General features: G+C 43.9%; 1 protein-coding gene across 1 annotated transcript in view; it reads right to left on the bottom strand.

Moving 5' to 3' along the window:
• The window catches only part of LOC146784396 (gastrokine-1-like), an 83,726-nt gene extending 82,156 nt beyond the window's left edge, over positions 1-1,570 (bottom strand). The window contains exons 1-2 of the mRNA XM_085636329.1: positions 1,457-1,570; positions 126-179 (exon numbers count right to left, since the gene is read on the bottom strand). Of these exons, the coding sequence (XP_085492455.1) occupies positions 126-179; positions 1,457-1,468 (66 nt within the window). The 5' untranslated portion in view covers positions 1,469-1,570. The remainder of the gene's footprint in view (positions 1-125; positions 180-1,456) is intronic.
• Positions 1,571-22,940: the final 21,370 nt, after the last annotated feature.

The following is a 22,940-nucleotide window of genomic DNA, read 5'->3' as shown; positions in this document are numbered from 1 at the left end:
GTAATTTTACCTGGGCCTCTGAAATTCTTTAAACTGGTTTTGGTGTTGCCATTTCTACAATTGCCAAATTTGTCTACTGTGGGATTGGCACTGCTCACAAACAACTTATTTATAAGCTGACTTACCTCATTTGGGGCTGCCTCTGTCTGGAATACTCCCAAAAGAGCAATGGCAAGGACCTAAAATAAAAAAGTGGAATACGTGAGCTATGTAGTAACCTGTGCACTTTGGTGGTTAGCTACTCAGGATCAATGCTGGGGCAATTGTGGAAATAATTGTGAATGATTCTCTGTATCTTCAGTGCACCAATGTGTACTTTGGGTGCTCGGTTTGCTGAAATGTAATCAGGCAGGAATGGTCCTGAGTTGATACAGGGCATAACATAAACACAAGGGCCCAGATTTACTCTTCTTTGACGAAATGTATCACCGCTTGAATCTAATCTTGTATCAAAGGAAGAGAGTTAAAACAGTCATATCTACTAAGATATGGCTAGTATTTTCTCTCCCTTAGGCGCGGCTGTGGCAGTCAACGCAGACACACATGCGCCACAGTGTAAGGGTGTGTGCATTCTCTGAAGCATAGGTTTTGTACTGGAAGGCATGGCTTCTCGTAAAAAACTATGTTTTAAGGCTTTGTCCACTTTGTATGTGTGCTGTACAGTGCAGAACACTGGTGAAAGCTGGAAAAACCATGAGAAATAAAAACGTGTTTTCTTTGGACCCGCCTCAAGGAAGCATAGGTTTTTGGTGCAGATCTCTGTTTATCAATGTTTGTAGATGGGAATTTGCATCAAAATCCATAGGTGGTTTCATGCACCACCCATGGATGGCCTCTTTGCCACCAAGTAATACAAAGCAGTGCACATTTTGTAACTCTGCAAAGAGCCTAATCTTTCAGACCCAGGATAGTTTACCAGAAGATCACAGGGTTCCTCAACAGACCTGGGGCAGTCAGTCACATTGTAGTGTAATCTTTGAGAGGCCAGGAGGGCTGGGTACAGTCAATACCACACTAACCTTTCTCCCGCTCTGCTATTTTCGAGGTAGACTGCTGGCCAGAGAACTGCTTTTAGGGCTGGAAGGTAGCCAGAACTCATGAAAGCCCGGTTGGGCGACAGGCCCATTCCAGCTTCTGCCACCAGCAGTGTGGTCCTGCTTTCAACATTGCTTCTAGAGCAAATGTTGGTTTCTTGTCTCCCTTTGGAGGAGTCAGTCATGCTGCTGGCTCATCTCTGAAATCCCAGTGGTGCCTGGAAAGACTAAACCGTGAAATACTTGTAACATAAAGTCAGCATGTAGTAGTTGTTAACTTACATACAAAACAATGCATGACGGTAAGGTCAGCAGCGTTGAGCCAGTCAGGTGTCAAGCTTGCAGATACTGATCAGCAGGTAGGACCATCATCTAGCTAGATACCCTAAGATAAGGTAGGTGAGGGAGCGAGCAGTGCTTACCAGAGTCTTCATCTTCAAGGGATTGTCTTGTACAGCAATGTGACAGCAGGGTGAAGAAGCCGTATCCCTACAGCCTTCTATATATAGAGCCTTGGAATAAACATGTGATGGAAGCTCATGCTGCAGACTGAAGAGTCAGCATTATTTGTAAAGTCCGCCCTTATGTGAGGTATTGATTTATTTTATCATCTATAATTATGACGTCTATCAGGAGTAATAATACCAGTGACCTTCACACAAATATTCCACTCACTATCTAGTGGCTGTTCCTTTTCCGTGATTGATAAATGCACTCACCTTTGAACACTTAGCACAGTCGAAGAAAGTCCACTCACTCAAACTTAGGGTTTGCCAGGAAACCAAAAGATATCCTGGGGCTGCTTGTAATGTATCAGCCTCATATAGTACTGGGTGATTGCATGGCTCTGATACTTTAAGGGGACTTAGGGTAGTGCTGGTATTTTTTTTAAATATCATTGCAAAATTCTATTGGATATTTTGCAGCTTCATGAACGTAGTGAAGGTATTCACTTTGAGACATTGGTGTCAGAATTGTGATGTTTGTAATCATTTATGTTGCAGATTTCCTCATTTTGATGGATACATCTAACTGCAGATTCCTCATCCGAGAATATCCCAGAGACAGCAGACTGAATCCATAGATTTTCATAGCAGCACTTTTGCATGCTTCTGAGTGGTGTGGTGCAACACTGCACTGGCTCTCTACAGCCCTAGAAGTGCTGGAGTGGAGCTCTATATAAGTGCCCCCTGTGAGCTGGCTTGTGTTCCTTTCTGTCGGTGCCTACTGATGCAGAACAGGGAGTTATGCTCTCAAATCTTCGGGCTTTCAGATGACTTCCAAACTTTTCAAAGTGTGCTAGGGAATGGTGCCCCAAACCGAAAGAAAATGATTCAAGCCCTTCCCTTATTGCAGAAAGCAGATGTTCTTCACAGATCTGCATGAGGTGTGTCTTTGGTGCCTGGGCTTGGGACACAGCTCTAAGTCATGAGATAAGTGCTCCTTCATGCACCCCAAGGCAATTCAAGACTGAGAGAGAATCTGTATGCTGGTGAAAAGAAGAAGAAGTTGTACCCATCGTGTAGATCCCGCTCCTTATCAAGCCATGGGCCCAACTTGTTCTTGGTTAGGGGGCTGGTCCTGCAAACATTCCACTTTTTGCTCAAAATCTTGCGGTAAGTTCAAGTCAAAACACAAGACCCACTCTGTCAAGGTCACAGGTCACTGAGCAAATTCCTCAGTTGATCTCGATGTGTCCCAAGTTTTTTTCTTGCAGCAAATCGAGTCCTTCAAAGAGATCATGTTGAAAACTCTCAGTGCACTTTTGGATCTCTCTGGGATGGCTTTTTTCCTCACAGAACCGCAGGCCGTCTAGTCAGGATACCTCAGGCGGGTTCCACATCAGTATTACCTGTCCCGTTCTGACCCTTTACCGGGCCCATAGCAACTAAGGTACAGATTTCTATTGTGGCCCCAGCATCTAAAGCACATCATACCAATAGGGTGATGGTGATCCAAACTTGACTGATGCAAAATTACGAAAACACAACCGGTTGTCATGCAGCCTGACTCTAAGCCTGTGCCTCTGCTGCATTACACCTATGAGCAGAGACTCATCTTTTTGGTTCTGACTTTGACCCAGTTCCAGAGGAGGGTGTACCCCAGGAAGTTGATCATGATGATAGTAAGAGGGATTGAGTGCTCCTCTCATTAAACTGATGATGGCTTATTTCCTGAGTTACAGAAGGTCAGTGGGCTTGACACCTCTCCTAAAACAAAGCTTGACTCGCCACATGGACCACTAATGGTAGACAGTGCCTAATTCGGGGAAAAAGCCTTTAAAACGCAGCCGTTACCATGCAATACCTTTACCACCCATGTCTTTACCATGCAAAAGATTACCATGCATATGCCTTTACAATGCATGCATTTACAACTAAAATGTAAGTATTTTGCAGCTAAGTGTATAATATATAAATTAGGGCGAGGGTGTTTTAAGGGTTTAGGGGTGGGTGAGGGTATTGGGTGACAGGTATTTTTAGGGTTTAGGGTAGGTGAAGGTATTTGGATGGAAAGGGGATCTTTATGGGTTTAGGGCGGGTATGGGTATTTGGGTGGCAAGACTATTTTTAGGGTTTACGGTGGATAAGGGTATTTGAGTTACAAGGGTATTTTTAGAGTTTAGTGTGGGTAAGGGTATTTGAGTGGCAAGGGTATTTTTAGGATTTATGGTGTGTAAGGAAATTTGGGTGGCAAGGGTATTTTTAGGCTTTAGGGTGGGTGAGGTATTTGGGTGGCAAATGTATTTTTGGTTTTAGGATGGGTAAGGGTATGTGGGTGGCAAAATAATTTTCAGGGTGAGTAGGTATATTACGTGGCAATGGTATATTTAGGGTTTAGGGTGTGTAGCTGTATTTGGGTAGCAAGAGTGTTTTTTGAGTTTAGCGTGGGTAAGTGTATTTGGGTGGCAAGAGTATTTTTAGGGTTTAGGGTGGGTAGGGGTATTTGGGTGGCAAGGGTATTTTTAGGGTTTAGTACGGGTAAGGAAATTTGTGTGGCAAGGGTGTTTTTAGGGTTTAGGGGTTGGGGTTGTTAAGGTAATATATCTATGTTTATTACCTACTGGCAGTCGCCAGTAGGTAGTTAAAGTTAGGACCTATTTTCCATAGGAAATCCGCAAAGTTCTATTTGGAATAATGTTGGCGCCGATTGACGAATCTTCGTGAAATTTTCCAAACTTTTGGCCAGCTCCGGTCCGCTCCTATCCTGAAAATTTCACGGTGATTCGTCAAGTGGGGGCCGAGAAAAAAGGGGGGTCCCAAAACACATTTTCCCCATGCATTTTCCCATAGGATCTGTTGACGCAGCTACAGCCCGAACTGCTGAACAGAATTACACCAAATTTGGCAAAGAGGTAGTCCTCAGTTCAGACTCGTGCCTTTTGCTTAAATGGTGTAAATCCGTTCAGTAGTTCCTGAGAAAATTAGGGTTAAATAGATAGATATATCTGGGCAGAGCCTAACCACACATCTCATCGTGAGATCTGATTGGCTGTCAGTACTTCATCCAAGAAGTGTTGGCAGCCATCTTGGGACCAATATACATGATAGCACCTCATTAAAAAGCATTGCAGTTAATAGAAGGTTTTAAGACTTTAGTTACATTATAAATCATTTGTTGATGGTACCATACTCATGTTAGGAATTGTGGTGTTTTCTAAGGTGATTTTACCATGTGGAAAAAGCCTTCTGCTGTGATATCATGAATCATGTTTGAGAGAAAACTATTTTCTCATGCTTTTCCCACAGAGGTTTGGAAGGTGATATATAAGCTAAACTGAGAGCATATTTTCTGTAAATTCACATTATCTTTCTCAGTCATGTGAGAATGAAGTCTGACATTCTCAGTAAAACATGTACATCCAACAAGGGCAGAGACTGTCAGTTGATTCGTTTGTGTTCTACTGCAGCTTCCCAGAGTGTTCTAAAGAACAACTAGAGCGCTAACAGTCCTACTTATGACAAACGTATTGCACACCTGAAGTCATCTTGATTGGAATAAAGTGGTAACTCTTAAAACATTTAATTTAAAAAGGAACAAAATGAAGAGGTGCATTTTTCCATAGAAAGTATGATTAGTGCTGCAGAAAGAAAGATTAGGGCACATTTTGAGTGACTTCTCAAATCCTCTTCTATTTCATTAAAAAAGTCTGACATGCAGACTGAAACATGCACTTTCAATACCAGCAGCAGACTTCCCTGGTGAGCAGTAGCTTTACTACAGTGATCTAATGGGCAACTAGAGTGCTAACATTCTGAATTCATGGCAAATGTATGACACATCTGAATGCCTTCTTGATGGAATCAAAGTAAAAAACTGAAAGTATTTCCTACTGAGGACACTGTAGTAAATGAGGGAATTAGGAAACTTCATAACAAATAAGTCTCCCAAACTGGCCACCAGAGACAAAAGAGCCCAAATGTAGCACAAATATCACCCAGATGTAGCCCAAGTATAGCCCAATGACAGAATGTCCCATAGTGTTCTAACCAACAACTAGAGCGCTAACAGTCTTACTTATAACAAAAGTATGGCACACCTGAAGCCATCTTGATTGGAATAAAGTGGTAACGCTTAAAACATTTAATTTACAAAGGAACAAAATGAGGGGGTTCATTTTGCCATAGAAATTATGATTAGTGCTGCAGAAAGAAAAATTAGGGCACAATTTGACTTCTCAAATCCTCTTCTATTTCATAAAAAGATTCTGACATGCAGACTGAAACACGCACTTTGAATACCAGCAGCAGACTTCCCTGGTGAGCAGTAGCTTTACTACAGTGATCTAATGAGCAACTAGAGTGCTAACATTCAGAATTTATGGCAAATGTGTGACACTTCTGAATGCCTTCTTGATGGAACCAAAGTAAAAAACTGAAAGTATTTCCTACTGAGGAGACTGCAGTAAATGAGGAAATTAGGAAAATTCATAACAAATAAATCTCCCAAGATGGCCACCAGAGACAAAAGAGCCCAAATGTAGCCCAAATATCACCCAGATGTAGCCCAAGTATAGCCCAATGACAGAATGTCCCAGAGTGTTCTTAAGAACAACTAGAGCGCTTACTGTCTTACTTATGACAAAATTATGGCACACCTGAAGCCATCTTGATTGGAATAAACTGGTAACACTTAAAACATTTAATTTAAAAAGGAACACAATGAGGGGGTTCATTTTGCCATAGAAATTATGATTAGTGCTGAAGAAAGAAAAATTAGGGCACATTTTGAGTGACTTCTCAAATCCTCTTCTATTTCATTAAAAAATTCTGATATGCAGACTGAAACATGCACTTTTAATACCAGCAGCAGACTTCCGTGGTGAGCAGTAGCTTTACTACAGTGATCCAATGAGCAACTAGAGTGCTAACATTCAGAATTTATGGCAAATGTGTGACATATCTGAATACCTTCTCGATGGAATCAAAGTAAAACACTGAAAGCATTTCCTACTGAGGAGACTGCAGTAAATGAGGAAATTAGGAAACTTCATAACAAATAAATCTCCCAAGTTGGCCACCAGAGACAAAAGAGCCCAAATGCAGCACAAATATCACCCAGATGTAGCCCACATGTAGCCCAATGACAGAAGTGTGCAAAACACTTATTTTTTGTGTATTTGCAGTTTTATATAGTGCAGACTTGTCAGGTATTGGAGTGCTTTACATGAGCATCGGTTACATCACACAAGATCAAATTCATTTTGTTTGTAGACATGGGGAGATTAAGTGATTTGACCAGAATCACAGAATGTTGAGCTGAAGCAGAAACTCCAACCTGGTTCCCCAGTTGCAAAGTCTGCAGCTCTGGAAGTAACACCACATCCTCTCCCCTAAGTGCAACATTTAATCAAGTGGTCAACTGGATAAAAAAACATAAAGATTACAAATAATTTAAAAGTTCTTTGTCGCTATTTGAAAACTCAGAAAATATGTCCTCATTTTAGTTTTTTAGAGCACTAACCATAATTTTGATGCAAATAAGACCCTCTCATATATGTAATTTCTAAAGGAAATGCTCTAGGTATTACAGTTTTGATTACATCAAGATGACATCAGGCGTTCCACACTTTTGTAATAAATATAGAATGTTAGCAATCTAGTTGTTCATTGGGATACTGTTGAGAGGCAGAGGCCAGGGGCACGGACTCTGAAAATTGAAGGCAGGTAGGAGAGTGCAGAGGCAACAATTTGACCACACTGGGCAGGCAGGAAGGGCAGCGGCAGTACAACAGACTATGGAGGGCAGTGGAAAGGGGGGCAGGGGCAACAAACAAACAATACAGGACTGGCAAGAGAGTCTGTGGCAATATAATAGACCATTGTGGGCAGAAGGAAAAGGCAGTGGTAGTACAACCATACATGCCAACAGACCAGTTTCAGCCAGGAAACGTCCAATGTTTTTAAGCTCAAATGGGCTTTATTTGATCTGTATCCTGTCTACAATCTCCTCTTTTCAATGTAACTCAAAGGGGAAAATCAATACCCCAGTTTTTTTTCAAAATCTCAATCTTACCAAGTTCAAAATGTTCGCAAGTACGGTACATTGGATCATGGTAGGCAGGAGGAATTGGGGTAGGGACATGGACTCCGATAACAGAGGACAGGAGGAACATGGAGAGGTGCACCAAACTGACCCTACAGGGCAGGTATCAGGGTTTGCAGCAGCACAAACACCACACAGGGCATGCGGGATGGAAGTGCAGCACAGCAATCCATAGAAAGCAATAGGGAGGGGACAGGACCATGCACATGGACAACAGAGAACAGAGAGGAAAGAAGCAATGGTAGCTAGCTGACCATAATGGACAGACAGGAGAGAAAGCTGCAGCATAACAGACCATAAAGGGCAGGAGGGACGGATCAGGGGCATTACAATGGAACAGACAAGCCAGGAGGGAGGGAATAGGGGTCTGCACATGGAAACAGAGGGCTGGGGGCAAGGGGGCAGGGCAGGAGCAGCAACATTGTGAAGTGTGAAGAAAATCATCACCATTAGGGTTCTGTCTTGTTCTATGTACATATATATCTTCGGTCATGTTATATGTCAGATTATGTATATCATTTTGTGTATCATTTAAATAACACAGCTATTTTAGAAATTATCATTGTCCATGTATCAAATAATAGTTACTATTAATATTTATTGATTCATAATAACTACTACAAACAAAAACAAGCATTGGCAATGCCAATCGGTCTCGCCATTAGGATCTTATATGTATTTAACTATGCAGCATAGTGACAGGGCTGGGTTTTAATACTCACTCACTAATTTGATCCAATTTTTGTGCTTGAAATGTCCGGCTTAGCTTCCCTTCCACCATTCTTACCTTGATTGAGCTAAGAATCTGGGGCGCATCTATGAACAGTGCAGCAGAAGCAGTGGCACCGGAGACCAGGAATGTTGGCTATCGAGCCCAACTAGGGCTGTGTTACTACAAACTGTGCAGGGCGGGTGGTTGGAGGGAGTATTTTCACTGTTTGCAGGAGGGCCCATTGACCCCTTGCTATGCCACTGCTGAAAATTCAACATTAGGTTATTACACTGACGTCCACAGTGCTGACATAACCTCACACGAAGCTATGTGCTTAAGACCATTGAAAGCCTTAAACAAACAAAATGGTGCTATGAAAGAACACAGTCCGTCATCAGTCACGTTAGAAGACTAAAGCTGTGATGTCTTACTACCATACAGCAATCAGGTTTGCATTCCTAATTGCAAAGCTGTCCATTCACAGGTGAGTGGGTGCAGTATAATCACCTGTCTCTCCCATGCCTTTCTTGTTCTGCTCGGTCAAGCTTCTTAGGCCATGCGCCTAGACTTACTAGGATTGTGCAAGCACTTGTGCGCTGATACACAACTAACGCTGCATTTTTAGGCCTTTTTAATGGTCAGTAAATCGACTAAATGCTTTTTGTCGCTTTGCACCATGAGAACACCCATGCAAAGCCACTGTAAATAACTCAGTTGGGATGTTGGTGTGCCACTGTGTAGCTGGGTTGGCATGTAGTGTTAATGAGCTGCATAGGGCGAATGCTGCTCCAGGCGGGACATCCTACTTTTGCCTTCATTATGAGCAACAAAGCATGCATCAGGGTTGACTAAATTATGCGGCAAGAAAAGCCAAAAACAAGTAGGTTACAACCAGCGCCACTGGAATTATGTAATTTTGTAAATGCAGCATTTTCCGCATAATTATGGATAATGGATTTATCACATTGACACATAACCCTCCATTTGCTAACTTGAAAATGTCAACAAAAACTAATTTTAGCTCGCACAGATGAAAAGTTTCCAAATAAACGAGAACACTTAGACCCAGAGTGACTCGTTACAGTTCTTTCACAGTCTCACCATTTAAAAACCGAAGAGTTTTCAATATGCTATACAATGAAGCCATAGTTGTTGCTTTTTTATCTTATGCAACTAACAACCATTGGCAAAGCCAAAGCGCTGGCTTGTTGGAGGTGTAATGTCACTTGTATCATATATCTGGATACAATGACAGAAGCAGAAAAATACCAGTCAGGCGCCACACTAAGTTAAATATAGATTTTCAGCATACCGGTTTTCAAGCCACGTCCTTAATTACATCGACCACGCCCCTTTGAGAGACCCCCCCCCCCCCAGTTTGTAATCCTACTTAAAGCCCTGCATAACACCCTACCTCGGCCCAACAGGTGGGCAAGGTATCCAACCCAGGTTTCTCTTTTACGTGTTTCTATGGTCTGTGCACATCATCTCTCTACAAACCTGTAAATAAGTGCCACCATAAAACCTGCAGTTGCTACTGCACACCACGAAATGAATGCCCCCTAAACATTTAATTACAGCGCCACACTTTCCATCTGCCACAAAGGGGTGAGAGGTTGAGATGGCCGAGTGGATTTAAACCAACAGCTTCCAACCTCTCGATTCTGTACCAGGGTCTCCCTTGTACGAAAACAAACTATTGTGGTAATACACAGTGTGTATTTGATTTGTCTTATGTTCCAATACTAAGGGAAAACCACACAGATATATATTTACTAATTAAAAGGAACATTCTTTATTGCATTTTAGGCAGTATACAATAGCAAAGATAGCTACTGAATAATAACCATGCAGGCTCTATTGGTACCTGTTATTGGATTTATTTGATATCTTATAAAGGATGCACTGTACTTACTTCGCTAGGATTCAATATGATTAGGTAGGCTGAATAGATGTCGGTATTGATGGATGCAAAAAATGCTGCATTATGAACAGAGAAGGCACGATGAAACATACAAATCAGAAATAAGGGTGTGAAATGCAAAATGTGTAGAGGGTCATGTTACCCTACAATAGTGACCAGAGATAACTGAAGCTAAATTTACTGAATATAGAATGTGATAATGAGAATAAAAATATAATAATTTGAAGGAGAAAATAAAAAGAACAATGGTGTCCATATTTGCATAATTCGGAATCGTGTAGGGGAAACCCTTACAACGCTGATTGCAGATATGAAGATCGTACTCTATATTATTAAGTAACAAACAAAGATGAGACCGACACATGCATAATGTGTAAATCACAGGGCCAGAAAGTAACCGCCAGAAGGGTAGCTTGGGATTACAGGTCTAAGATAAATGGTGCCAATTTAATGCAATAGTATGAGCGGGGATGCAACGCAAGCGTGTACTTATATTTCGACCGATACAGAGCCTCCGGATATAGGGTTCTTACTCTCAGCTACTCTGCGTGGAAACGAACCGAATGGAAACTGAATGCCTCATTTTGACATACGATTACGTGTCACGTGGTAAATTTTGGCCGATCACGTCGGTCCCTCAATAAAACTTTATTAGAGCGATGTCATAGACACAGTGAAAAATAAGATCAGTTGCGTACTACAAGTTGGATCGCTACAATATCACAGGAGATGAAGCGTATGCCACAGTATAAAAAATGTGTTCTTGGAACAAAGAACACCTTAAAGATATATTCAGTACCTATTGTGGCTAGTAGTACAAAAAACGATGTCACAGACACAATAAAAAATAAATAAAAACAGTAGCACACTATAGTTGGGTCGCTACAGTGTCACAGAAGATGGTGAAAATTGACAGTATTGTATTATGCAAAGGAGCATATGTCACAGTATAAAAATGTGTTCTTAGAACAAGGAACATTGTGAGAATATGTTACCTCGAACTGGGTTCCCTACTTACTGACCCCTCCCTGCCTATCTCCCTCATTCCTGGCTGACATCAGGGCTCCCGACTCTGGAGTCTGACCCCCGGACAGCAGAAAAGTAAAATATCCTGGGTTGCCTTGCGATCGTAAAATTCGACATCTGTCCACTCCTGCAGCCTCGCGTGCGCACTCACACACACACACACACACACGCTTCCACTCATCACACGCTTGCTTAGGCATGCTGAAGTTGATGCCTGCTTGTGCCCCAGGGGGACCGCGTAAAGTGCATTCTGATAGAGAAGCACTGTAGTAGGTCCCTGCTTGTGCCCCAGGGGCACTGTAAAATGCACGCAATGGAAACAAAGATAAACCCCTTTAAGGGGCTTGTCTTTAAGCCAGGAGAGGTGGCGTATCACATAAAGCTACCGACATTGGAGCTGAAGAGCTGAGTTCGATCCTCGGCTTGGGCTGTATTAAATATAAATAAAAAGGTCCGCGGCGTGGGCTGTATTAATCAGAAATAATTAAACAGAGATCTCAGATGAGAGTTGGGAGAGACAAATAAAACAAGCATTGGCAATGCAATACAAGCATTGGCAAATCAGATGAGAGTGGAGACGGGAGAAACAAATAAAACAAGCATTGGCAATGCAATCGTATGGGGGTGAGAAGGTATCGTAAGAAAGTAGTCTGTGCAGTAAAGGGGCCAATAGCCGTGGAAGGACACAAAGGAGGGACTAACAAGCCTACAACCAATTGGTAGGCACCATTTAAGACACCAACCAATGAAAATTATTGGTGGAGAGTGGGTGGAGCTTGTATACACTATAGTGTATACTGCATGTCTCAACGAGACAGCGCAAGCGCTGCCTAGGCGAGACCTAAAAATTATTAATAATAAAAATAATATATATTTTGTCTATAAAAATTGTTAGCTTCTTTCTTATCTCTATACATATTTCCATTTACACACCACTGGGATATTATCTAGAGCTAATATAACCTTCTCTGCACACTTTTCTTTATTATCCTCGCCCTCCTTTTTACCCTTTCAGGAGCAGCAAAATGACCATGGAGGTCAGGCAGGATCGGCACTAGAAACAAGACACACCATGGAGAGCAACAATGACACTATGATGGCATACACACAGACCATGGAGGGAAGGTGGGAGGGGGTCAGGGGCAGCTAGCTGACCACACAGGGAAGGTGGGAGGGGCCATGGCAGCACAGAAGACCATGCATGGCAAGCGGGAGGGTTAGTGGCAGCACAATGGCTATGATGGGCAAGAAGGAGGGTGCAGGGGCATGCACAAAGGACCATGGAGGATAGAAGGGAGGGTCAGGACCTGGGCACAGACAAGAGAGTTCAGGGGAAAGGCCTCAAAACAGACCGCGCGGGGCAGGCAGGAGGAGCAGTTGCAGCACAACAGACCAGGGAGGGCAGAAGGGTGTGGCAGTAAAATGGACCATGGAGGACAGGAGGAAGGGGATAGGGGCATGGCATGTGGACAGGCAGGGTGGAAGTGGCAGGGACAGGTTACAGTCATCTGACAATGTTAGGCAGGTGGAAGGGGAGTGGCAGCTCAACAGAACACTCAGAGTAGATAGGAGTGGCAGGTCCATAGAACATGGTGGGCAAAAAGGATGGAGCAGGGGCATGCACAAAGACATCGGAGGGCAGGGAGAAGGAGAATAGGGGCAGCAAGCTAAGCACAGAGGCTAAGCAGGAGGTCAATGATGGGCCATAGAATTGGGCAATGGAGGGCAGGAGGAGTGGACTGGTACATCATGCTAAATGGAGGGCAGTGGCAGCACATCAGACCATGCATGGCAGCAGGGAGGAGGTTAGTCCATGGATTCAGACAAAAGAGAATAGGGAGGAGGTGGATGGGGCAGCAAGCTAGCTGTTCAGAGAAGGTGGGTATTAGGAACTTTATTGTTTTTAAAATGTGTGTCTGTGCGAACTACTTAAAATATGAACAAGTTGTGACTGTGACTCCGGGATCACGTGGCAGAAACACCCCCTAACCCTCCACCCCCCATCGCAAAATGTAATGCCTGTGAAAAGGGTAGGTGGACGCAGTGTTATATAAAACATAGTCCTGAGAGCACGATTGAAAATGAAAACTAGATATAGTATATGGTATAAACTATGCACCAAAAAGTGTGATATAAGATGAACCGGGGCGTGAAATATAATATGCAATACATTGTGCGCAATGACAGATTCATTGGAGAGCGCGAGATAGCACAGGCACTAGCGCGTGCTATGCGATATGCGCCTTGGAGTGTAATATACACAGGGCAGTGTTGTGTAACCTAACTAGTCTCTAAAGATGTAATATAAAATATGTGGTGGGGAGTGTAACGTTGCATATGCACTGTGACAAAGATATGGATCCCAGATTGTAATATGTATGGCATAGCGCTGTGCATTATAATATAGGCATCGAGGAAGGCACGTTAGATGGGGCAATATATCCCGTATGAAGGCAAGTGTGGCATGACATATTCACGGGGTGGTGTTACAGTGCACATGGGCTAGAGAGTGTCATAGCATACGCACTAGCTGGTGGAATACAACACAGAGGTGTGTGGCACTCGGCGGGCACTGGTGGGTGTAACAAGGCATTGGGCTCAGCCAGGAGCACTCTGTGACTCTCAAGTGAGGTTTGTCTCCTTTCCAGAGAGTAAAATAAAAAGTATTACACATCCGGCGGTGGATGTGTGTTTTAATAACCGTGAGGTTTCTTGCATAGTTTGGTCGAATTTTGGTTGAATCCCCTTTGAATGGCTTGGTGTGCGTTTGTATTAAATGTGGCCGTCAATAGCTACCCATGTTTGTATAAATAAACGACAAGGGTGTCTACTTGGAGAGTACCCACCGGCGGGGGTGCCGGGATTAGGCACGGTAGGGCATCAGACACGTCAGAGCTTAACTAGCGGTGTAAATACATTCCACGTGGATTCATTGTATGCATAGTCGCCTTTTAATGAATATCACGCAAATCGTTATGGTGATAGGTACATACGGTTTGTCCAGCATGTCCTAGGTGTTTCTATAAATATATATATTTTTGAAATAATAAAAAACAAAGGCCGGCCCCGGGGGATGGGGTCCCCAGGGCCATAAGTGGCCTGAGGAGGGGGGCAACGCAGCCCCCCTCCTAAAGAATTTTTTTTTAAAATGCCATGGCCCGGGGGTTGGGATCCCCGGGGCCGATTAAGGCCTTGGGAGGGGGGCCACGTGGCCCCCTTCCAAATTTATTTTTTTCAACAAAAAAAAAATTAGGGTGCATGCCCTGGGGAATGGGGTCCCCAGGGCCAATAAATTAGAAAAAGAAGGGGGGCCACACAGCCCTCCTTCTTAAAAATATAAATAAATAAAAGACCGGCATTGCGCCGGAGGCCACGCCCCCTCCTTGCAGCACTCTGCAAACGCGCCCCCTGGCCAGTTGTAAGTTGGGGAATTAATTCCCCTTCAATACTGAGGGTCCCTGAGGGCCAACTAGCCCAACTAGCCCAACAGGTATCTCCAGTATGCGCCAGGGAGCTGCATTGCAGACAGGTGTTCTGAGGCCATGCCCCTTTTTTACACCTCTATGCAACGCAGCTCTGTGGCGCTTACTGGAGGTACCTAGTGGGCTAGTTTGACCCTAGGGACCCTTAGGATTCAAGGGGACTTTATCTCTCAACTTAGAACGGACACAGGGCGCGTTTACACAGTGGTGAAGGGAGGGGACGGGGCCTGAGGTGACGTGTGCAAACACGCCCTGTGGCGCGTTTTAAGTTGGGGAAATAATTCCCTTTCAATCCTGAGGGACCCTGGGGGCCAACTAGCCCACCAGGTGCTTCCAGTAAGCGCCACTGGTCTGCGTTGCAGAGAGGTGGTGCAGGCCGTGCCCCTTTTTACACCTCTCTGCAATGGCGCTTACTGGACGCACCTAGTGGGCTATTTTGCCCCTAGGGACCCTCAGGATTCAAGGGGATTTAATCTCCCAACTTAAAACGGCCACAGGGCGTGTTTACACAGTGGGGAAGGGAGGGGACCGGGCCTGAGGTGACTTGTGCAAACACGCCCTATGGCGCGTTTTAAGTTGGGGAAATAATTCTCCTAAAATCCTGAGGGCCCCCGGGGGCTAAGTAGCCCCCCAGGTGCTTCCAGTAAGCACCACTGAGCTGCGTTGCAGAGAGGTGGTCCAGGCCGGGCCACTTTTTATACCTCTCTGCAACGCAGCTCTGTGGCGCTTACTGGAGGGACCTAGTGGGCTAGTTTGACCCTAGGGACCCTCAGGATTCAAATGAACTTAATCTCCCAACTAAAAACGGCCACAGGGCGTGTTTACACAGTGGTGAAGGGAGGGGACGGGGCCTGAGTTAACGTGTGCAAACACGCCCTGTGGTGCGTTTTAAGTTGGGGGAATAATTCCCCTTCAATCCTGAGGGACCCTGGTGGCCAACTAGCCCACCAGGTGCTTCCAGTAAGCGCCACTGAGCTGCGTTGCAGAGAGGTGGTCCAGGCCGTGCCACTTTTTACACCTCTCTGCAACGCAGCTCTGTGGCGCTTACTGGAGGTACCTAGTGGTCTACTTGGACCCTAGGGTCCCTCAGAATTCAAGGGGACTTAATCTCCCATTTTTAAACGGCCACAGGGCATGTTTACACAGTGGGGAAGGGAGGGGACGGGGCCTGAGGTGACGTGTGCAAACACGCCCTGTGGCACGTTTTAAGAGGTAGTTTTAATCCCCTGCCCTATTATATTCTAGGGGCTTACAGTGGAGGTCATGCTAATCACAGGGGGACCCCAACGCATAGTGTTCCCTAGTGTATGTAGGTGTTTTCACTGTATTCTGAGTGTCTTTTAACATAGCACTGGCTCTAGGACTGGTTAGTCAGACTCAGTTACCACCAATATCCGTCTGAAAAAGTTGAGGGTACAGGATGATTTTGCAACAAGGCTTCTTTCTGCTCTTCTGTTTGTTCTTTCTGCACGTTAGCCTTCTTCCTGCACTTTTCTTCGTCTTTGAGGACTTCTGTTGCTTCTTTCTGCATTTCTTTTTTTTCTTTCTGTGCGTTTTTTCTTCTTTCTTCACATGTCCTATCTCCGTAGGCATAGTTAGAAATTAGCATTTAAAAAAACCTTTGAAATTCACTGAAAAAAACATAGGTTTCAGGCACGTTATAGTTAGGAATTAGCATTTAAAAAACCTTAGAAATTCACTGAAGAAACCATAGGTTTCAGGGGCGTTATAGTTAGCTGGACTTTTCACTCGTACAAAACCATTGAAATTCCCCCGTTATAGTTAGTTCAGCTAACTATATCTCGAGCGCCTGCAATGCACTGCTGATGACGTCACATATTACATCACTCATGACATGGTCAGTGACATCACTCATGACATCACTCATGACATCTCAAATAACATCACTGATGACATCATCCTTGTGATAGAGTGGCAGACCTCCTCTCCCCTTAATATAACCTTTGATACACACATTCAAAAAAAGAAACTAACATTTTCAAAACAATGGACATACCAATACCAGTTACAAAAACCTATTCAGTAATTCTAAGATCCACATACACATCCACTCATTCACCAACAGTCCTATACAGTCACTCATACATGTACTCACTCATCATATGTACTCATACACCTATACATCCTGTTACACAACGCCACTCATCCATAGAGTTACTCACACACATAGTCACTCATGCTAATAAAGAATCAAACATCCATTTACTTGCATATACAGTTATACACACACCACCACACTTACTTCTACAGAAACTTACACATACTTAGTCTTTTAAACAATCACTTATAGAAACACATACTTATTCATACAGGAACTCTTCCAATCTCTCACTCTCACATATACTCACTTATATACACCAATAGTCACATATACTAGTTTAAAACATATGTAGTTACTCATTAAGACACTAGTGAGACAGTCATTCACTCACTAACACACCCATGCGCAAACTCATCCACCCATACAGTCCTGCACACATGCTGTCTTCAACACATACAAAGTGAGTCACTCATTCATGCACCTATGCACTACGTAATACCCCCCACCAAACCATACAGACACTCAGACACTCATACTGATACTCAAAAAAACAACTAATAACCTATATAGACACTCATGTAGCTACTCACCAACCCATGCAGCCACTTATACAAAAAGTGAGAGACTGATACAGATATTTACATATTTAAACATTACTCACTAAGCCATGTATTCACTAAGATACACTTAATCAGTCACTTATACAATCAATTTTTTTTAAAAATCATCCATTTAGACACTTATATACCAATTTATTCTTCCATCGACCTTGAGATATACATATATAAAACATATGTAATTTTCAGAGAAACAAACATTCACTGGATGATGTCATCAGTGATGTCATCAGTGATGTCATTTGAGATGTCATCAGTGATGTCATCAGTGATGTCACTGACCATGTCATGAGTGATGTAATATGTGATGTCATCAGCAGTGCATTGTGGGTGCGCGAGTTATAGTTAGCTGAACTAACTATAATGGGGGAATTTCAATGGTTTTGTACGAGTGAAAAGTCCAACTAACTATAATGCCCCTGAAACCTATGGTTTCTTCAGTGAATTTCTAAGGTATTTTAAATGCTAATTCCTAACTATAACGTGCCTGAAACCTATGTTTTTTTCAGTGAATATATATATAAATACATACATATATAAATGTATATCTATATATCTATATCTATATATATATTACCTACTGGCGGTCGCCAGTAGGTAGTTATAGTTAGGACCACGTTTCCATAGGAAAACCTCAACATTCTATTTTGAATAACTTTGGCGCCGGTCGACGAATCCTCGCGAATTTCTCAAAATAGGTGGGGCGCTACGCTCCGCTCCTACCCTGAAAGTCTCGGGGGGATTCGTCAAGCGGGGGCTGAGATAAAAGGGGGGTCCCAAAACGCGTTTTTCCCATGCATTTTTCCATAGGACCTTTAGAACGAGCTACAGCCCGAACGGCTGAAGAGAATTACAAGAAATTTGGCAGAGAGGTAGTCCCTAGGTCAAGGAAGTGCCTTTTGTAGGTTTGGTGTAAATCTGTTCAGTAGATTATGAGAAAATAGCCTTTAAATTAATATAAATATCTGTGAGCGCGCAGAGTGCGCGCTGGGTGCGCGCACCTCGCCGTGCGCGAGCGCAAATCTGATTGGTTGTTAGATCTTAGTAAACATTCGAATCGGTGGAAATCAGGAAGCGGCGGCCGCCATTTTGTGTATCGCATAAAGAGGGGGTGATAAACAAAGGGGGAGAACTTGAAAAGGGGGCAGAGTGGGTAGAAATAGACCCAGTAGGCATTGTAAGGGGGTCAAAGTTGGACCTTGTAGGGCAAAAAAAAAGATTAATATTTTTTAAAAAATTTTCGCTGGGTGCGCGCACCCAGCGCGCACCCGAAAAAAAACTTAATAAAACAAATTTTAAAAAAATCGCATATATATATATATATATATAGATATATATATTCACTGAAAAAACCATAGGTTTCACACACGTTATAGTTAGGAATTAGCATTTAAAAAACCTTGCAAATTCACTTAAAAAACCATAGGTTTCACACATGTTATAGTTAGGTGGATATTTCACTCGTAAAAAACCAATGAAATTCCCCCGTTATAGTTAGTTCAGATAACTATAACTCGCGCGCCCGCAATCCACTGCTCATGACGTCACATATTACATCACTCATGACATGGTCAGTGGCATCACTCATGACATCACTGATGACATCATCCTTGTGATAGAGTGGCGGTCGCGCGAGTTATAGTTATCTGAACTAACTATAACGGGGGAATTTCATTGGTTTTTTACGAGTGAAATATCCACCTAACTATAACATGTGTGAAACCTATGGTTTTTTAAGTGAATATATATATCTATATATATATATATATATATATATATATATTACCTACTGGCGGTCGCCAGTAGGTAGATATAGTTAGGACCTATTTTCCATAGGCAATCCGCAACATTCTATTTGGAATAACGTTGGCGCCGATTGACGAATCTTTTGGCCAGCTCCGGTCCGCTCCTATACTGAAAATTTCACGGTGATTTGTCAAGCGGGGGCAGAGAAAAAAGAGGGGTCCCAAAACGCGTTTTCCCCATGAATTTTCCAAGAGGAACTGTTGACGCAGCTACAGCCCGAACTGCTGAGCGGAATTACACCAAATTTGGCAAAGAGGTAGTCCTCAGTTCAGACTCGTGCCTTTTGCTTAAATGTTGTAAATCCGTTCAGTAGTTCCTGAGAAAATTAGAGTTAATAAGATAGATATATCTATGGCCTCGGAGGATCCGCGCACCCTCCTCGCACCCAGCGCGCACCCTGCCGTGCATGAGCTGTATTCTAATTGGCTGTCAACACTCCAGATCAGGAAGGGTTGGCAGCCATCTTGTGCGTCAATAGAACTGAGGCACAAGAGACCTAAAAAACAAACGCGAAAAACGCGACAAGGGGGCAGGGTAGAAACACCCTAGGCCTGCTCAGAGGGTCCCACAAGGACTCCCAGGGCCAACAAAAGAATTTTTAAAAAAAAGAAATCGTCGAGATTCGCGCACCCAGCGCGAATTTCGGCAAAATTTTTTAAAAAAGTCAGCGTGGGCTCCCGCGCTGAATATTCTAATTTGCCCCCGGGGGCCAAATCCTGGGGGCATAATTTGAAAAAAAAGTGTGGGGGGTCCCAATCTCCCCCACACTGCCCTGGGGACCACCACCCCCGGGGCTTTATTTCAATGTATACAGGGGGCTCATGGCCCCCCCCCGCAGCCCCGGGGACCGCCGCCCCCCTCGGGGCTTGTTTTAAAAAAATTTTAAAAAACCCTGTGGGGGGGGGGCTCGAGCCGCCCCACACGCCCCGGAGACCGCCACCTCCCCGGGGCACTAAATATTTAAAATAGGGGGACCACCACCCCCGGGGCTTTAAATTAAGTGGGAGGGGGGGCCGGTGATGGCCCTGGGGACCGCCACCCCCTAGGGCCGGCTCCTGCAGTGTCCCGGGGTGCCCACCCCCAGGACACTGCTGTTTGCAATGGCAGGGCAGAAGCCTCGCTGCTCCCACCCTGCCATTGCAAACTGCTTTGTTTCATTGAAGCGAGAGCAGGGAAACCTGCTCTCGCTTCAATGAAGCAAAGCAGATTGCTTTTCCACATGGGGAGCAGCATGTTAGATGATCGCCATGTGGGAAAGCAATGCCGGCTCCCGCCGGAGGCGGGGAGCTGGCTGGGACCGTGGGGGGATTGGGGACCCCCCCATGGGCCCCAACGAGGTGGCCAGGGCCCGGGGATGGGGTCCGCGGGGCCACTACTGGCCCCCTCCTAAAAATTTAAAAAATAATAAAAATAAAAAAACGGCCCCGGGGGATGGGGTCCCCGGGGCCAAAAGGGGCCACAGGAGGGGGGCAAGGCAGCCCCCCTCCAAAATATAAAAAAAAAGAAAAAAAAGGGTCATGCCCCGGGGGATGGGGTCCCCGGGGCAAATTATGGCCTCGGGAGGGGGGCCACGCGGCCCCCTTCCCGATTTTTTTTTTTTTTATAAAAAAAAAATTGGGGGCAGGCCCTGCGGGATGGGGTCCCCAGGGCCAATAAATTAGAAAAAAAAAAGAAAAAAAAAAGTCCGGGATAGGGCCGAGGCCACGCCCCCTCCTTACACCACTCTGCAAACGTGCCCCCTGGTGTGTTTGCAGAGGGGGAACTAATTCCCCTTGAATACTGGGGGTCCCTGGGGGCCAACTAGCCCACCAGGAACCTCCAGTATGCCCCAGGGGGCTGCGTTGCAGAGAGGTGTAATGAGGCCACGCCCCTTTTTACACCTCTCTGCAATGCAGCTCTGTGACGCTTACTGGAGGTACCTGGTGGCCTAGTTGGCCGTTAGGTGACCTCAGGATTCAAGGGGACTTAATCCCCCAACTTAAAACGCGCCACGGGGCACGTTTACACAGTGGTGAAGGTAGGGGGCGGGGCCTGAGGTGATATGTGTGCAAACACGCCCTCTGGCACGTTTTAAGTTGGGGAATTAATTCCTCTTCAATCCAGAGGTCCCCTAGGGGCCAACTAGCCCACCAGGTACCTCCAGGAAGCGCCACGGAGCTGCGTTGCAGAGTGTTGTAAAAAGGGGCGTGGCCTCTGAACACCGCTCTGCAACGCACCTCCCTGACGCATACTGGAGGTAACTGGTGGGCTAGTTGGCCCCCAGGGGACCGCAGGATTGAAGAGGAATTAATTCCCCAACTTAAAACGCGCGACAGGGCATGTTTGCACAGGTCACCTCAGGCTCCGCACCCTTCCTTTACCATTGTACAAATATTCCTCTAAAATCAGCCGAACTACGAATTCCGATTTACTCACCTGTTATCAGGAGAGAACCCAGGGCTGCATCTTTTACACCAGCACTGACCCTGAAAAGTAATTCTAAGCGTACTTACTAGTAACTTGTATTTCCTTCCATAGGAATCCATTGTGTGGTTTTCAGCAGAAAAGATTCTAAGTGTCCATTTTTGAAACGTACAAATATTCCTCTAAAATTAGCCGAACTACGAATTGCGATTTACTCACCTGTTATCAGGAGAGAACCCAGGGCTGCATCTTTTAGCCCAGCACTGACCCTGAAAAGTAATTCTAAGCGTACTTACCAGTAACTTGTATTTCCTTCCATAGGAATCCATTGTGTGGTTTTAAGTAGAAAAGTTTCTAAGTGTCTATTTTCACAAACTAAAAATATTCCTAAAAAATCGTCTGTATGACTTAAACACATTCTTTCAACTGTTTACAGGAGATTCACCTGTGCTGGATCCAGGATCCACCACTAAGTAAGAAAAAGTAACGATAACACTACTTACCTGCTGAGTGAATTTTCTGCCATAGGATAACATTGGTGATTCTATGGGAAAAAGTTTCTAAGTGTCAACTTTTAAAATACAATAATAATCCTTAAAAATCACTACTGTAACCAAAACGCTTTTACTCAACTGTTTACAGGAGATGTCCAAGGACTGAATCTAGCATCCAGTCCTGTGGTTAGAAAAGTAATTCATAAAGTAACTAATTACATTTGACTAGAAATTCACATTGAGCTCAATGTTGCTTTGTGTTTGAAATTGTGTTGCCCATTGCAACAACTGTAACTACTGTACTCAAAAGTCTATTGCCTATTTGCAAAGTATTTAAACTAAAGTAATTCATTCTGAGAAGTATATTTTGTATTGTAATGTATAATGTAATTAAAAAAATAAAATATCTAAAAATAAACAGTTTAAACAATGTAGTAAATCAGTATCAAAAAAATCAGTATAACAATAAATACATAAAAAATTGTCATTTACAAAACCTTTGAAATTCACTGAAAAACCATAGGTTTTAGGCCTGATATAGTTAGGAATTAGCATTTAAAAAACCTTTGAAATTCACTGAAAAAACCATAGGTTTCAGGCCTGATATAGTTAGGAATTAGCATTTAAAAAACCTTAGAAATTCACTGAAAAAACAATAGGTTTTAGGGGTGTTATAGTTAGCTGGACATTTCACTCGAACAAAACCATTGAAATTCATCCGATATAGTAAGTTGTACTAACTACATCTCGCGCGCCCGCAATCCACTGCTGATGATGTCACATATTACATCATTAATGACATGGTCAGTGACATCACTGATGACATCTCAAATG

Source organism: Triturus cristatus, chromosome 11, assembly GCF_964204655.1.
Source record: "Triturus cristatus chromosome 11, aTriCri1.1, whole genome shotgun sequence".
NCBI classification, from domain to species: domain Eukaryota; kingdom Metazoa; phylum Chordata; class Amphibia; order Caudata; family Salamandridae; genus Triturus; species Triturus cristatus.
This window is presented reverse-complemented; position numbering and strand designations above follow the sequence as displayed.